Raw genomic sequence first — 17,727 nt, 5'->3', positions numbered from 1 at the left:
GCCAGCTCACAAACTGCCGGGTGCCGAACACGGGGCCAGAGTATCATGAGGTCACGACTCCGCCCCCGTGTGACATCACACCCAGCCGTCATGCCCCCTCCCATAGACTTGCATAGCGTGGGTGGAGTCGTGGGGACCCCCACAGTCAGACATCTTATCCCCTATCCTTTGGATAGGGGATAAGATGTCTTAGGGCCGGAGTACTCCTTTAAACAACACAATCTAACTCCAAGTCAATCACACTTCTGTGAACTCACACAGTCCATTCAGGAAGCAATCAATTCCACATGCTGTTGTGCAAATGGAACAGACAACAGGTGGAAATTATAGGCAATTAGCAAGACACCCCCGAAAAAGGAGTGGTTCTGCAGGTGTTGACCACAGACCACATCTCAGTTCCTATGCTTCCTGGTTGATGTTTTAGTCACTTTTGAAGGCTGGTGGTGCTGCCACTCTAGTGGTAGCATGAGACGGAGTCTACAACCCACACAAGTGGCTCAGGTAGTGCAGCTCATCCAGGATGGCACATTAATGTGAGTTGTTGCAAGTAGGTTTGCTGTGTCTGTCAGCGTAGCGTCCAGAGCATGGAGGCGCTACCAGGAGACAGGCCAGTAAATGAGATGTGGAGGAGGCCGTAGGAAGGCAACAACCAAGCAGCAGGACTGCTACCTCCGCCTTTGTGCAAGGAGGCCAGAGCCCTGCAAAATGACCTCCAGCAGGCCACAAAAGTGCATGTGTCCACTCAAACGGTCAGAAACAGACTCCATGAGGTTGGTAAGAGGGCCCGACGTCCACAGGGGGGGGATTGTGCTTACAGCCCAACACTGTGCAGGATGTTTGGCATTTGCCAGAGAACACCAAGATTGGCAAATTTATCACTGGCGCCCTCTGCTCTTCACAAATGAGCACATGTGACAGACGTGACAGAGTTTGGAGACGCAGTAGAGAACATTCTGCTGCCTGCAACATCCTCCAGCATGAGCGCTTTGGCGGTGGGTCAGTAATAGTGTGGGGTGGCATTTCTTTGGGGGGGCAACACAGCCCTCCATGTGCTTGCCAGAGGTAGCCTGACTGCCATTAGCTACCGAGATGAGATCCTCAGACCCCTTGGGAGACCATATGCTCGTGCAGTTGGCCCTGGGTTCTTCCAAATGAAAGACAATGCTAGACCTCATGTGACTGGAGTGTGTCAGCAGTTCCTGCAAGAGGAAGGCATTGATGCTATGGACTGGCCCGTCCGTTCCCCAGACCTGAATCCGATTGAGCACATCTGGGACATCATGTCTCGCTCTATCCACTAACACCACATTGAACTAGAGACTGTCCAGTAGTTGGCGGATGCTTTAGTCCAGGTCTGGGAGGACATCCTTAAGGAGACCATCCGCCACATCATCAGGAGCATGCCCAGACTTTGTAGGGAACTCATATAGGCACAAGGAGAACACACACTACTGAGCCTCATTTTGACTTGTTTTAAGGACATTACATCAAAGTTGGATCAGCCTGTAGTGTGGTTTTCCACTTTGATTTTGAGTGTGTCTCCCATATCCAGATCTCCATGGGTTGATACATTTTATTTCTATTGATAATTTTTGTGTGATTTTGTTGTCAGCACATTCAACTATGTAAAGACAAAAGTATTTTATACGATTAGTTCATTCATTCAGATCTAGGAAGTTACCTTAGCGTTCCCTTTATTTCTTGAGCAGTGTATTTTGCGTTGTGCTATTATCATGTGGTCTCACAGAAAAGGATTACAGTAACACATGTTTTGCTATACACGTTTATTCCCTTTGTGTGCTTTGGAACTAAACAAAAAAAGGGAGGAAAAAAAGCAAATTGGACATAATGTCACACCAAACTCCAAAAATGGTCTGGACAAAATTATTGGCACCCTTTCAAAATTGTGGAAAAAAAAAGAGATTGTTTCAAGCATGTGATGCTCCTTTAAACTCACCTGGGGCAAGTAACAGGTGTGGGCAATATAAAAATCACACCTAAAAGCAGATAAAAAGGAGATAAGTTCACTTAGTCTTTGCATTGTGTGTCTGTGTGTGCCACACTAAATATGGACAACAGAAAGAGGAGAAGAGTATCATCACTCTCAAGGTTACAAGTCTCCAGAGATGTAGATTTGCCTTTGTCCACAGTGTGCAACATTATCAAGAAGTTTGCAACACATGGCACTGTAGCAAATCTCCCTGGGCGTGAACGGAAGAGATAAATTGATGAAAGATGTCAACGCAGGATAGTCTGGATGGTGGATAAACAGCCCCAAACAAGTTCCAAAGATATTCAAGCTGCCCTGCAGGCTCAGGGAGCATCAGTTTAGGAGCATACGATCCGTCAACATTTAAATCAAATGAAGCGTTATGGCAGGAGACCCAGGAGGACCCCACTGCTAACACAGATACGTAAAAAAGCAAGACTACATTTTGCCAAAATGAACTTGCGTAAGCCAAAAGCATTCTCGGAAAACGTCTTGTGGACAGATGAGAACAAGACAGAGCTTTTTGGTTAAGCACATCATTCTACAATTTACCAAAAATGGAATGAGGCCTACAAAGAAAAGAACACAGTACCTACAGTGAAATATGGTGGGAGGTTCAATGATGTTTTGGGGTTGTTTTGCTGCCTCTGGCACTGGGTGCCTTGAATGTGTGCAAGGCATCATGAAATCTGAGGATTACCAACAGATTTGGGTCGCAGTGTACAGCCCAGTGTCAGAAAGCTGGGTTTGTATCCGAGATCTTGGGTCTTCCAGCAGGACAATGACCCTAAATATATGTCAAAAAGCACCCAGAAATGGATGGCAACAAAGCACAGGAGAGTTCTGAAGTGGCCAGCAAGGAGTCCAGATCTAAATCCCATTGAACTCCTGTGGAGAGATCTTAAAATTGCGGCTGGGAAAATGCGCCCTTCCAATAAGAGAGACCTGGAGCAGTTTGCAAAGGAAAAGTGGTCCAACATTCCGGCTGAGAGGTGTAAGAAGCATATTGATGGTTATAGGAAGCAACTGATTTCAGTTAATTTTTCTCAAAAGGGTGTTCAACCAAATATTAAGTTAAGGGTGCCAATAATTTTGTCCAGCCCATTTTTGGAGTTTGGTGTGACATTATGTCCAATTTGCTTTTTTTCCTCCCTTTTTTGGTTTAGTTACATGTTACTTCAATCCTTTTCTGTGAGAAATACTTCATCTTCCTAAAAAATGTCAGGGGTGCAAACATTTATGGCCCTGACTGCATATATATAAAATGAATATATAAGTATGTAAGTAAATTTAAAGAAGCTTAAACAGAGAAGGATTGAAGAAATAACGTAGAGGTTGCAACAGAGAAATATAAACAGTTATATAGAGATTATCATAAGGGCACTAATCTTAAAAGCTATTTATATAAGACTGTAATGTGTCCCCATTCCTAGAGGAAGATGAATTGCATTTAGCATTCCTGTTTTCTTTGGAAAAAGAAATGTTTTTTTGTATGCAGTGCCTAGAAGACCTAGAAGAACTACAAATAGCTGAAAGGTACAAGTGCCTGGTCATACACAAGATTTACCCTTCTATTTAGGGGCATCTTAGTACTGTGTGCTACACGTGTCCGCGTCTTTAGGCTTTCCGTATTCTCCACGCACAAGAGGGTAGGCTGTAGTGCTTAAGCTAATTTCCAGACATCTCTGCTTTCTGTGCTATTTGGCACCATTTCAAGGGTCAGGAAAGGATTGTTAAGGCCGTGAACAGTTATCCCCAGAATTTGGATGCATACCTGTCTGGCAACAGTTTTCAGGAAATAAGCTCCATACTGAGAATGGAGGAGCTAGTAGCTGAAAATTCGACTGATACAAGCAAATGTTAGGCACATTTTGTGTAAGAGGCTTCTCATAACCCCATTTCCTTTTTTCTTTTATTTTTGTGTCTTTCTTAACCCTCTATGCGTCATGCCCTATTTTTAATGCCCATTTACCCAGTTTATTGTCTGCATCAGATAACAAGGTTATTCATACTTCAGTAGTGCTAGTAGAAAGTGCAATTATCTCAAACAACTGCTGACCCTCACCCATCAACCCAGTATAGTCTTCTGACTCCTGAGTCCCCTCCTTCCCCTCATTTTAGTCAAACACATCTGACCAAGACTCCTCTATTGCACATGCTTAGTGCAAGTTTATTTTATTTTTGGTATATAACTGCAGTTGTACATTGTATGTTTCTACAGTTCAAATACTTCATTAAACACATATTAAACTTATTAAAATACTACTTAAATCTTGCAGTTTTCATTCTGGCTACTACACTTAATACAAGGCTGAGACTTCCTGTTCTGTACAGATTAGAAAAAAAGGCGGTTTCAGTATCTGCCATTTTCAAGGCTTTCAATATCGTCTTATATCCTTTTTCTTTTCTAGAAAGTTCCTTTTTACATCTTTTGACAGTTCTTTTCTACTCCCCATGGCTCACAAACTCATTGACTATTTATACACAGACACTAATTGTAACTTAAAGTTAACCTTTAATTGCCATTTTTACCTGTGTGTATCACCTTGTGTGTCTGTAACAAGACAAAAGATTTAAGGATATGTAAACTGCTGGTTTCTGATATCGTTAAGATTAAAAAATGAGCTACTATGTGATAATAAGTAGCTGTATATGATCACTATCCTTAAATAAGACAGCGTTTTCATTTTGCATAAACATTCATATTTCCTAAATCAATGCAAAAATGTCACATTTTCTGACATAGTATGCAGACTTTTGCGCACAACCGTAATTGTTATACAGTAACCAACTAAAGATTTACCTTTCTATTGCTTGTACTGGAAAAATGAAAAATTCTAGATTCTGATTTGATCCTTTCGGGCTCAATGTCTACCTTCTGACATGTGAATGCCAATTTGCTAGACATTTTAAATATTTTAATTTGGTCACTCAATGCCCTATTAAAATCCTAATTTTCATGTAAATATCAATATGTCTCATGTATTTTTGGGCCCCATTTTAGGGATATCACCTGATTGTTGACAGTTAAGCGAGTGAGCTTAGAAGGCCTTCTTGCATTCAACTTTTGAAATTATATGAAACTTTTTTTTAATTCTAAAACAAGTTACAGAAAATGTTATCTTTAGGTAGTTCTCCTTTAAGACGTAATCAAGAAAAATAAATCTATAAAAAATATCTCAAGGATTAACAGCCTATATTAAACCAGCCAGCACAATTTGAAGACCCTGATCAAAATGTGTGAGAGAAAAACTGGAGAGATTCCTCCCAGAACAACCAATCACAGCTCAGCTTTCATATATTCATGAGCTCTGATAAAGTGAAAGCTGAGCTGTGTCTGGTTGTTATGGGGGAAACCTCTCAAATTTTTCTCACACATTTAAAAAATCGGGCCATAGTATATTTAGCATTCTTACAGGACACATGCTCATTCTCATTCTCCTAAAACTGCAGCACAGTACAGAGGCAGCCACCTGGGCTAGATGTCTCCCACATAGGTGATTCTGACCGGCATCTAACACATAACCCTCTACATTCATTACCTGCTCAAGAATCATATGGCCGGACGAAGCACTTAAGTGTGCGAAACGGAGCTTGTTGCCACTGTACCCCCCTGCTCTTCCCTTTTGTATCCCCCATGTATGTGAGTATTATCATCGGCATGAAATAAAGCCTGAAGAAAGAACTGTTTGGTGAGTGACTGTCTGTTCTATTTTCTCCAGATTTTTGATGTTACACTGTAACAATAATGGGGGACATTTGTCAAGGTATTTAGAGCCTTTTTTTGCTTACAAAAGATGCGCAAAAAGTCGCACATGCGCCTACGCATTTTTTCAGCGACTTTTGTAGGTAAGCAAAAAGTTACAAACAGCCTTACCTAAGCACATTTCAGTTTTCACTTTGCAGTGATCAGATATTTATGATGTACGAAAGTCGCACGTAGGCAAATAAAAGTCACAAACCCCCTTCAAAAAGTCGTAAGTCTGCTCCAGGTCTGACCTGGAGTACAAAACTTCTGTACGTGAGCAAATTTAAAAAGTCGCCGCTGCTCATCTCTCCCCCCCCCGCTCATCTCTCCCTATAATCCCTCCCCCCCACCGCTGATCTCTCCCCCGGCGGCAACTTGGGCTGGGGTTGCAAAGTGGTGTTCTGAAGTAATTTATTGTTTTTTGCTTATAGAAGCCAAATTTATCAACCCCTTTGATAGTATATTAAAATACGTCATACATAAGCAAAACCAAAGCAAAAATAAGATGCCTGCTGAACTCGCTTACCAAAGCAAACGATGATAAATGTCCCCGAATGAGTCCAGAATGCAGATGTATCTCCAACTGGATCACAGCAATTACATATTTCACTTCATTGTTCTGCTCATAATTATTAGTATAAAAAAAAAAATTTTGTACAAAAATGAAATCATGACGAAAAAGTTTTTTTTTCCAGCAGAAGTAAGAGTTAGGCTTCTTTCACACTACAAAATGACTCAGTTTTAAAGATCCGTACAAAGTTCCTTCTGAAAATCAGCTGAAAACAGCAGTTACAAAATTACTAACGGCCATTAGAAAATCCCATTATAGTCTATGGGATTTTTCTAATAGCCGTTTTAACCCGTTATAGGCCGTTATTAATAACGGCTGTTATTTTGTTATGGAAGATAGTAACGGGAGAAATAGTGCATGCAAAAACGTGGCGTCTCAAGTGAAAGTAAACAAATGCCGGTTAGCTCAGGGAGCTGTTCGGGGTCTCTGCGATGAGGTTCCCTACCTGCCTCCTTGCTGTCCGATCGCCGAATGACTGCTTAGTGCCTGAGATCCAGGCATGAGCAGTCAAGCAGCAGAATCATTGATCAATGGTTTCCTATGAGAAACCATTGATCAATGTAAAAGATCAGTGTGTGCAGTGTTATAGCCCCCTATTGGAGCTATAACACTGCAAAAAAAAAGTGGGAAAAAAAAGTGAATAAAGATCATTTAACACCTTCCCTAATAAAAGTTTGAATCACCCTCCTTCTCCCATTAAAAAAAAAAAAAAAAACTGTGTAAATAAAAATAAACATATGTGGTATTGCCACGTGTGGAAATGTCCGAATTATCAAAAAATATATCATTAATTAAACCGCACGGTCAATGACGTACGCGCAGAAAAATAGGGTCAGAAGATGACAATTTTAACCCCTTAAGGACCAGGCCATTTTACACCTTAAGGACCATAGCGTTTTTTGCAAATCTGACCACTGTCACTTTAAACATTAATAACTCTGGAATGCTTTTAGTTATCATTCTGATTCCGAGACAGTTTTTTCGTGACATATTCTACTTTAACTAAGTGGTAAAATTTTATGGTAACTTGCATCCTTTCTTGGTGAAAAATCCCCAAATTTGATGAAAAAAATGAAAATTTTGCATTTTTCTAACTTTGAAACTCTCTGCTTGTAAGGAAAATGGATATTCAAAATATATATTTTTTGGGTTCACATATACAATATGTCTACTTTATGTTTGCATCATAAAATTTATGAGTTTTTACTTTTGGAAGACACCAGAGGGCTTCAAAGTTCAGCAGCAATTTTGAAATTTTTCACAACATTTTCAAACTCACTATTTTTCAGGGACCAGTTCCGTTTTGAAGTGGATTTGAAGGGTCTTCATATTAGAAATACCCCATAAAAGACCCCATTATAAAAACTACACCCCCAAAGTATTCAAAATGACATTCAGTAAGTGTATTAACCCTTTAGGTGTTTCACAGGAATAGCAGCAAAATGAAGGAGAAAATTCGAAATCTTCATTTTTTACACTCGCATGTTCTTGTAGACCCAATTTTAGAATTTTTGCAAGGGGTAAAAAGGAGAAAATTTTTACTTGTATTTGAAACCCAATTTCTCTCGAGTAAGCACATACCTCATATGTCAATGTTAATTGTTTAGCGGGCGCAGTAGAGGGCTCAGAAGGGAAGGAGCGACAAATGGTTTTTGGGGGTCATGTCACCTTTAGGAAGCCCCTATGGTGCCAGGACAGCAAAAAAAAACACATGGCATACCATTTTGGAAACTAGACCCCTCAGGGAACGTAAAAAGGGGTAAAGTGAACCTTAATACCCCACAGGTGATTCACGACTTTTGCATATGTAAAAAAAAAAATTTATTTCTACCTAAAATGCTTGGTTTTCCCAAAAATTTACCATTTTTAAAAAGGGTAACAGCAGAAAATACCCCGCAAAATTTGAAGCCCAATTTCTCCCGATACAGAAAACACCCCATATGGGGGTGAAAATTGCTCTGCTGGCGCACTACAGGTCTCAGAAGAGAAGGAGTCACATTTGGCTTTTTGAAAGCAAATTTTGCTCTGGGGGCATGCCGCATTTAGGAAGCCCCTATGGTGCCAGAACAGCAAAAAAAAAAAAACATGGCATACTATTTTGGAAACTAGACCCCTCGGGGAACGTAACAAGGGGTTAAGTGAACCTTAATACCCCACAGGTGTTTCACGACTTTTGCATATGTAAAAAAAAAAAAAATTTCCCCCAAAATTTTACATTTTTAAAAAGGGTAATAGCAGAAAATACCCCCCAAAATTTGTAACACAATTTCTCCCGAGTACGGCGATACCCCATATGTGACCCTAAACTGTTGCCTTGAAATACGACAGGGCTCCAAAGTGAGAGCGCCATGCGCATTTGAGGCCTAAATTAGGGACTTGCATAGGGGTGGACATAGGGGTATTCTACGCCAGTGATTCCCAAACAGGGTGCCTCCAGCTGTTGTAAAACTCCCAGCATGCCTGGACAGTCAGTGGCTATCTGGCAATACTGGGAGTAGTTGTTTTGCAACAGCTGGAGGCTCCGTTTTGGAAACAGTGGCGTACCAGACATTTTTCCTTTTTATTGGGGAGGGGGGCTGTATAGGGGTTTGTGTATATGTAGTGTTTTTTACTTTTTATTTTATTGTGTGTTAGTGTAATGTAGTGTTTTTAGGATACAGTCACACGGGTGGGGGTTCACAGTAGTTTCTCGCTGGCAGTTTGAGCTGCGGCAGAAAATGCTGCAGCTCAAACTTGTAGCCGGATACTTACTGTAATCCTCCACCCATGTGAGTGTATCCTGTACATTCACATTGGGGGAGACATCCAGCTGTTGCAAAACTACAACTCCCAGCATGTACGGTCTATCAGTGCCTGCTGGGAGTTGTAGTTTTGCAACAGCTGGAGGCACACTGGTTGTGAAACACTGAGTTTGGTAACAAACTCAGTGTTTTGCAACCAGTGTGCCTTCAGCTGCTGCAAAAGCTACAACCCCCAGCATGTACGGACAGCGGAAGGGCATGCTGGGTCTTGTAGTTATGCAACAGCTGGAGGCATACTACTTTGGCTGGGGATGCTGGGGATTGTAGTTATGCAACAGCTGGAGACACACTGGTTTGCTACTTAACTCAGTGTGCCTTCAGCTATTGCAAAACTACAACTCTCAGCAGTCACCGACAGCCAACGGGCATGCTGGGAGTTGTAGTTATGCAACCAGCAGATGCACCACTACAACTCCCAGCATGCACTTTAGCTGATTGTGCAAGCTGGGAGTTGTAGTTATACAACAGCTGAAGGTACACTTTTCCATAGAAAAAAATGTGCCTCCAGCTGTTGCAAAACTATGCCCATAATGGAATGCTGGAAGTTGTAGTGGTCTGCCTCCTGCTGTTGCATAACTACAGCTCCCAGCATGCCCTTTTTGCATGCTGGGAGCTGTTGCTAAGCAACAGCAGGAGGCTGTCACTCACCTCCTACTGCTGCTGCTGCTACGGGACACAGGTCAGTCCCTCGCCGCCGCCGCCGCTCCTGGGGCCCCGATCCCAACAGGGACGCCGGGGATCGGGGTCCCCAGCACCCGAGGTCTTCTTCCCGCTCACGTCCTCCGGAAGAGGGGTGGAGCGGGTTGCGGGAGTGACACCCGCAGCAGGCGCCCTGATTGGTTGGCCGGGAATCAGGGCGATCGTGAGGTGGCACCAGTGCCACCTCACCCCTGCTGGCTCTGGCTGTTCGGGGCCGTCTCTGATGGCCCCAATTAGCCAATAATTCCGGGTCACCGGGTCACTGGAGACCCGATTGACCCGGAATCCGCTGCAGATCGCTGGACTGAATTGTCCAGCGATCTGCGGCCATCGCCGACATGGGGGGTCATCATGACCCCCCTGGGCGATATGCCCCGATGCCTGCTGAACGATTTCAGCAGGCATCGGGCACCGGCTCCGCTCCAGATGGCTGCGGGGGGCCGGTAAAACACATGACGTTCTCATACTTCATGTGTCCTTAAGGACTCGGAAATGGAGACGTATGAGAACTTCATGTGTCCTTATTTTTATTATGATTTTTTCCAGAAGTAAGACAAAATCAAACTTACATAACTAGGGTATCATTTTTATCGTCTGGGCCTACAGAATAAAGAGAAGGTGTCATGTTTACCGAAAAATGTACTGTGTAGAAATGGGAGCCCCAAAATTTACAAAATGGTGTTTTTTTTTTCTATTTTGTCTCACAATGTTTAGTTTTTTTCCGTTTCGCCGTAGATTTTTTGGATAAAATGACTGATGTCACTGCAAAGTAGAATTGGTGCAAAATTGAAAGAGTTATGATTTTTTAAAGGTAAGGAGGAAAAAACAAAAATGCAAAAACGGAAACCCCCCCGGTCCTTAAGGGGTTAAAGAAACTTTCATTCTTGCAAATAACACACATCCAAAGCTAAGGGGACTGTACACTGTGAGAGACCTAATGAGAAAAAAAATCCATAAAATAACATTGTCTAATTTTTTTATGAATTTATTTGCAAATTATGGTGGAAAAAGTATTTGGTCAATAACAAAATGGTCAATACTTTGTTATATACCCTTTGTTGGCAATGACAGAGGTCAAACGTTTTCTGTAAGTCTTCACAAGGTTTTCACACACTGTTGCTGGTATTTTGGCCCATAACTCCATGCAGATCTCCTCTAGAGTAGTGATGTCCTGGGGCTGTTGCTGGGGAACACAGACTTTCAACTCCCTCCAAAGGTTTTCTATGGGGTTGAGATCTGGAGACTAGCTAGGCCCCTCCAGGACCTTGAAATGCTTCTTACGAAGACACTTATTTGTTTCCCGGGGCGGTATGTTTGAGAACATGGTCATGCTGAAAGACCAGGTCACGTTTCATCTTCAATGCCCTTGCTGATGGAAGGAGGTTTTCACTCAAAATCTCACGATATATGGCCCCATTCATTCTTTCCTTTACATGGATCAGTTGTTCTGGTAGCTTAGCAGAAAAACAGCCCCAAAGCATGGTGTTTCTACCCCCATGCTTCACAGTAGGTATGGTGTTCTTTGGTTACAACTCACCATTTTTCTCCTCCAAACCTGACGAGTTGAGTTTTTACCGAAAAGTTCTACTTTGGTTTCATCTGACCATATGACATTCTCTCAATACTCTTCTGCATCATCCAAATGCTCTCTAGCAAACTTCAGACTGGCCTGAACATGTACTGGCTTAAGCAGGGGGACATGTCTGGCACTACATGATTTGAGTCCCTGGCGGTGTAGTGTGTTACTAATGGTAGCCTTTGTTACTTTGGTCCCAGCTCTCTACAGGTCATTCACTAGATCCCCCATGTGGTTCTGGGATTTTTGCTCCCTGTTCTTGTGATCATTTTGACACCACAGGGTTAGATCTTGCGTGAAGCCCCAGATCGAGGAATATTATCAGTGGTCTTGTATGTCTTCCATTTTCTATTAATTGCTCCCACAGTTGATTTCTTCACACCAAGCTGCTTTCCTATTGTAGATTGTCTTCCCAGCCTGGTGTAGGTCTACAATTTTGTTTCTGGTGTACTTCGACAGCTCTTTGGTCTTGGCCATAGTGGAGTGTGACTGTTTGAGGTTGTGGACAGGTGTCTTTTATACTGATAAGTTCAAACAGGTGCCTTTAATACAAGTAACGAGTGGAGGACAGAGGAGACTCTTAAAGAAGAAGTTACAGGTCTGTGAGAGCCAGAAATCTTGCTTGTTTGTAGGTGACCAAAATACTTATTTTCCACCATAATTTGCAAATACAAAATTATTTAAAAATCAGACAATGTGGATTTTTTTTTCTCATTATGTCTCTCATAGTTGAGGTATACCTATGATGAAAATTATAGGCCTCTTGATCTTTTTAAGTGGGAGAACTTGCACAATTGGTGGCTGACTAAATACTTTTTTGCCCCACTGTAGATCTAAGAATAACATGGTTGTTGATTCCTATCTTTCCTATCTACACATATATTTACAAGTACAACTAGTGTTGCCAATTTACTGCAAAGACAATGCCTTTCTTTCTACTGTACTACAATTTGTCACAGGTGGCAGCTGCACTAAATTTGTCAATGCCAACTGCTGCCCACATAACAAAAAGATGTATTTTCCTAAATAGACATAAAAGGATACATACTAGTGCAGTCACGACACCAACATTGAAAATATTCCGGAATGGGCATTTATGTTGTTACAATTCATCACAAACAACTAAATATAAAATTCTATATAACATTTTTGCATGTGAAACTGTATCCTCTGCAATATACTGCAATCATCATCAACAGTAATACAGGAATTTACAAAAAAAGGAGGTCACGTAGATATAATAGTAGAACTAATTGCTGTGAAGGTATTTCATGAAGCAAAGATTCTACTGTATATGCTTTATCTGTTCACCCAAAGCAGGTACATGAAAGCAAACAGGAGCAGATGTCTGTACAGGAATAGCAGTAGATATGCTTGTCCATATGCTTATATAAATATAACTGTGACAACAAGATGATCAGTTTTGTTTTGGAATGATAATATCCATACATAAATATACACAGGCAGCCCTGACAACACAATACGACAGCCCTAAAAACACAAACCATTAGTAACACACACAAGCTTCATTTTCTTGGCTATATAAGTCAACACATTTAATGAAGCATCTGTCGCTTACCTTATTTTTTCTACCTTCCCTCGAAAACATTATAAACTCCAACTCACCGCCCACACATAGTAATACAGAAGCGCCCTCGCTTTCATTAATGAACTAGTGTTCTTAGCAGATGGCATATATGTCCTAAATACCCTAGTCACAAACCCATAGACGTTCTACGCCTGGCAAAGAAATATTGTAAGGAATATTACTTACATACTGTTGAAGAGCTCCCGGTATGTTTCGTCACCTCTTCCCTCAGACATCAGGCTATCCAGTTTATCAATTAGCTTTGCTTCAACCTCAAAGACAAACATAAAAGGTGCTTTGTTTTACTGTGCCAGTATTCCTTCAGGGCTCAGTGCACGCTGTGGGCTCTGTTCATCAAAATTCAGCATCGAGTTGTCATAGGTCATATTGTCACCCGTGTTAAGCGGTCACCATTCCATGAGAACGTTCTCAGTACTAACTGTCATGGAGCAATGTGACTTTACGCCACAAGCTGAACAGCATAGAGCTGATGCTGATGCTAAGGCAGCTAGCTATATATGGATTCTAACAAAAAGGAGTGCAGCATGCACTAGATTGCCTTTTCCTGCAGGGCTTCATCTCATGAAATGCACATTCCAGCACATTCATATTCTTTATCTGGAGTTATTCTGATAATTGATAGCCATTGCACTTTGGGAGAAAACGTAAGGTAACATAACAGCTCCTAAGAAAACATGGCCTTTTAATACATTAACTTTAATATTTCAATTTCATATTGCAATGTGGGAATACTGTATTCCCATACAAATAAAGTGAAAGCATAATGTATATCTTTACTTGCATTCACTTACATCTGCAAACAAGCAAAACTTTTTAAAGAAAGTTAAAATTAACATGGTGATAACTCGCAGCGGCAAACCCATTCACTTTAGCGGTTCTGTTGGAAATCTGAAAATTTGCCACTATTGCCATTTTTTTGATGACTTATTGAAGGGAAAAGTAGAGAAAGCCGCTGAGAGTTCTCAATAAAGATGAGCGAACTTACAGTAAATTCGATTTATCACGAACTTCTCGGCTCGGCAGTTGATAACTTTAGTCTGCATAAATTAGTTCAGCTTTCAGGTGCTCCCGTGGGCTGGAAAAGGTGGATAAAGTCCTAGGAGACTCTTTCCTAGGACTTTATCCACCTTTTCCAGCCCACCGGAGCACTTGAAAGCTGAGCTAATTTATGCAGGATAAGTCATCAACTGCCGAGCCGAGAAATTGTGACAAATCAAATTTACTGTAAGTTCGCTCATCTCTAGTTCTCAAGATCCAAACAGTAATTTCTACTTGCTGCACAATATACCTGTACAATGTACTTTACATACAGACGTGGAAAAAATTGTTGGTACCCTTCCATTGAAGACAGAAAAGCTCACAAACTCCCTGTAACAACTTGAAACTGACAAAAGTAACAAAAAATAAGAAATTACTGAAAATTTACTTATAAAATCAGACATTGCTTTTAAATTGTGGTTCAACAGAATAATTTTGAAAAACAAAATAATGAAACTGGCCTGGAGAAAAATGATGGTACTCTGAACTTAATATTTTGTTGTACAACCTTTTGAGGCAGTCACTGCAAACAGGTGATTTCGGTAAATGAGACTTCTGCACTTGTCTCCAGGTATCTTGGCCCACTCCTCATAAGCAAACTGATATAGATGTCTTAGGTGTGACGGGGGCCTTCTCCAGACTGCATGTTTCAGCTCATTCCACAGATGTTCATTATTTCGATCAGAGTTCATATAAGGCCACTTGTAGTCCAATGTTTGCTCTTAGTCATTCTTGGGTGTTTTTATCTGTGTGTTTTGGGTCATTAACCTGTAGGAGTACCCATGACCTTCAACCGAGACCAAGCTTCCTGACAATGGGCAGCACATTTCTCTCCAGAATGCCTTGATAGTCTTGAGATTTCATTGTACCCTGAACAGTTCCAAGACACCCTGTGCCAGATGCAGGAAAGCAGCCTCAGAACATAACCGAGCCGCCTCCATGCTTGACAGTAGTGACAGTGTTTTGGTTTAGTTTTTTTGGAGGCTTTATTTTTGCATCTGCGAACATAGGCTCCAGTTATGTCTCATCTTTCCAAAGGATAAGCTGCAACGCTTCTGGGAGAATGTCCTTTGGACACATGAGACAAAACTGGAGCTTTTTGGCAAGTCACATCAGCTCTATGTCTGCAGACACAAAAATAAAGCATACAGAACACTGTACCTAATGTGAAGCTTAGAGGAGGCTCGGTTATGTTTTAGGGCTGCCCTGCTGCATCTGGCACAGGGCGTTTTGAATCTGTACAAGGTACAATGAAATCTCGAGACAATCAAGGAATTGTGGAGCAAAATGGTTCTCCTGTGTCAGAAAGCCTAGTTTCATGGGTGCTCCAATAGGATAATGACCCAGATACACAGCTAAAACACACAAGAATGGCTAAGAGCAAACCATTGGACTATTCTTAAAATGATCTTCTATAAGCCCTAATTGGAATCGTATTGAACATCTGTGGAGGTACTGAAACATGTAGTCTGGAGAAAACACCCTTAGAAACACATTTTTATGGAAAAATCAAGCATGGCCACGTTTTAGTAAATCAAGCATTAGTGAAGTGGCCAGAAAGCCCAGTGATTTTCCTGGTTTGCCATAGCAGTTATATTTTGACAAAAGCACCAGAATAAAACACCAGAAAGTACAGTCACATTTGGTGGTCATTTTTGCAGGATCTTTGCATAAACCGATAAGCTATTGTCAATAATAAACAGTTTTACCATCAGATTCAAAAGTTTTATATGTACCTGTCCTTAGGGACATGTCAAAATATTTGATCAGCAGGGAGTCAGTGTTTAGACCTCCGCCAATCAGAAGAATGAACCAGAAAAAGTCTGTGCTGCCGCGTTCTGCTCCTTGCTCTGTATCATGTAATTGAGACATGCGCCATAGACTTACATTGGGAGTGTGTCTCGATCAGGTGACATGAAGCCCAGAGAGAATGTGCTGAGCACAAATTTCTGGGAGCTTGTTCTCCTAATCGGTGGAGGTCACTAGGACATGTCTAAAGTATCTGTTGTCCCTACATCTAAAAAGAAATGTCACATCTTCAGAATTTGGCTGAAAATACTAATTGACAGCTGTATTTAAATATTGGTGCCTGCTCAAATATTTTACGAGAATCTCTTCCACTCTCTTTTCAGAAAAATATTGGCTAAATAGGTTTGTTTAAGACAAAGCTATGGAGTCTAAATCTATATGAACAAATTTTTCCTGAATTACAAAATAATAAAAAATTCTATTGTCTAGAGGCATACCTACTTACAGATGTAGCAGATGTAACTGGGCCTTGGTAATTGGTGCTAGAGGGCTGCAAAAAGACTCTCTGCCACCTATATCATAGGGGACACATGGCAAGTGAGGGGCCTTTGCTTAATATTTTGTATTGGAGTGCAGAAGCTTCACATTATGAGCTACACTATTATTAACAGAGATGTTGTTCTGAAGTTGTGTTAAATAATTTCAATGAAGGTATCTTGCTACCGACAATAATTAAGGAAAAGCATTCCTTACTTAGTCTATCAGTTTAAGCATGCAATGTATTTTTGACATTTACTCTGTGGTAAAAGTGGTATACAAATATATGTATTGCACACAAAGGCGTAGCCTCTGGGCCCCGATGCAAAATCTCGAATAGGGCCCAATATGCCAGTTATAATACTGGTCTCTTATGGGGCAGATGTGCCTTGGGGCCCCCTTAGGTACCAGGGCCCAGGTGCCACTGCTACCTCTATAGCCATGCTCCTGATTGCACATACATACTCATCATCTGCTTGTAGTTAGAAAAAGACAAGCATTTGCATAATTCTATGTTGTGGCCTAGTGCTAAAATTAAAAACTATAGAACCGCTTGAGGCATAATAATATTCGCTTGGTGGGCCTTCCTGAAAAGGTGGAAGGGAATGATCCTGTGCTATTCCTTGAGACATGGCTGAGGAGATTCTACTGGTGGATACCTTCTCCCCTTATTTCTCAGTTGAACGTGCTCAGAGTCCCGGCCAGACCTCCTCCCCCTGGCGGTTCCCCTTGTCCATTCCTTGCTAAACTTCTTCACTTCACGGACAGGGATGCTGTTCTTCGTGCTGTAAGGCTCAAGGGAGTTGTCATGTGTGATGGGAGCAGCGTGTCTTTCTATCATGATTTTTCCGTGGAGCTCCAGAGGCAGCGGGTGCAGTTCACTGAGGTCCGAGCGAAGCTACGACTGCATCTTCCTTTTCCTTTTATTCTGCAGCCCATAAGTCCTTTTCTCGCATTGACCTTGCTCTGGCGTCTGAGGATCTCCTCCGGGCATTAAGCGATGTTTCCTACACCACTAGGGGGATCTCAGACCACTCTGCGGTACAGATAGTCCTTAATTTGGGTCCTAGCCCCCTTCCCGTATTTGGCGCATGCACCCTGGCTGGTTACAGGCTGACGCTGTTGTTGAGACTCTGGGGGTTGCCCATAATGAATACTGGGAGCATAACGCTTCTCATCCTGACCCCTTAATCCAATGAGATGCTTACAAGACCGTGATTAGGCATGCTTTCATTGCTGGAGTTGCGGGACAGCGTAAGCTTAGGTCTACTATGGAGCGTGAGCTGCAGCGGGAGGTGGGTGTTTTGGAGGCAGCATTTATTAGGGACCCCTCTCCTGATACGGAAAGGGCGTGAGCCAAAGCTCAGAGGTCTTAGTTGGTAGTTCAAAAGGATAGAGTTCAGCTGCGG

At 41.8% G+C, this 17,727-nt stretch overlaps 1 protein-coding gene across 4 annotated transcripts in view; it reads right to left on the bottom strand.

The window, feature by feature from the left end:
• Positions 1-17,727, bottom strand: part of DOCK4 (dedicator of cytokinesis 4) — a 351,745-nt gene that overhangs the window by 73,753 nt on the left and 260,265 nt on the right. For all 4 annotated transcript variants that reach the window (XM_056573904.1, XM_056573906.1, XM_056573905.1 and 1 more), the window contains exon 32: positions 13,160-13,245. In XM_056573904.1, the coding sequence (XP_056429879.1) occupies positions 13,160-13,245 (86 nt within the window). The remainder of the gene's footprint in view (positions 1-13,159; positions 13,246-17,727) is intronic.

This window comes from Hyla sarda, chromosome 4 (assembly GCF_029499605.1).
Source record: "Hyla sarda isolate aHylSar1 chromosome 4, aHylSar1.hap1, whole genome shotgun sequence".
NCBI lineage: Eukaryota > Metazoa > Chordata > Amphibia > Anura > Hylidae > Hyla > Hyla sarda.
This window is presented reverse-complemented; position numbering and strand designations above follow the sequence as displayed.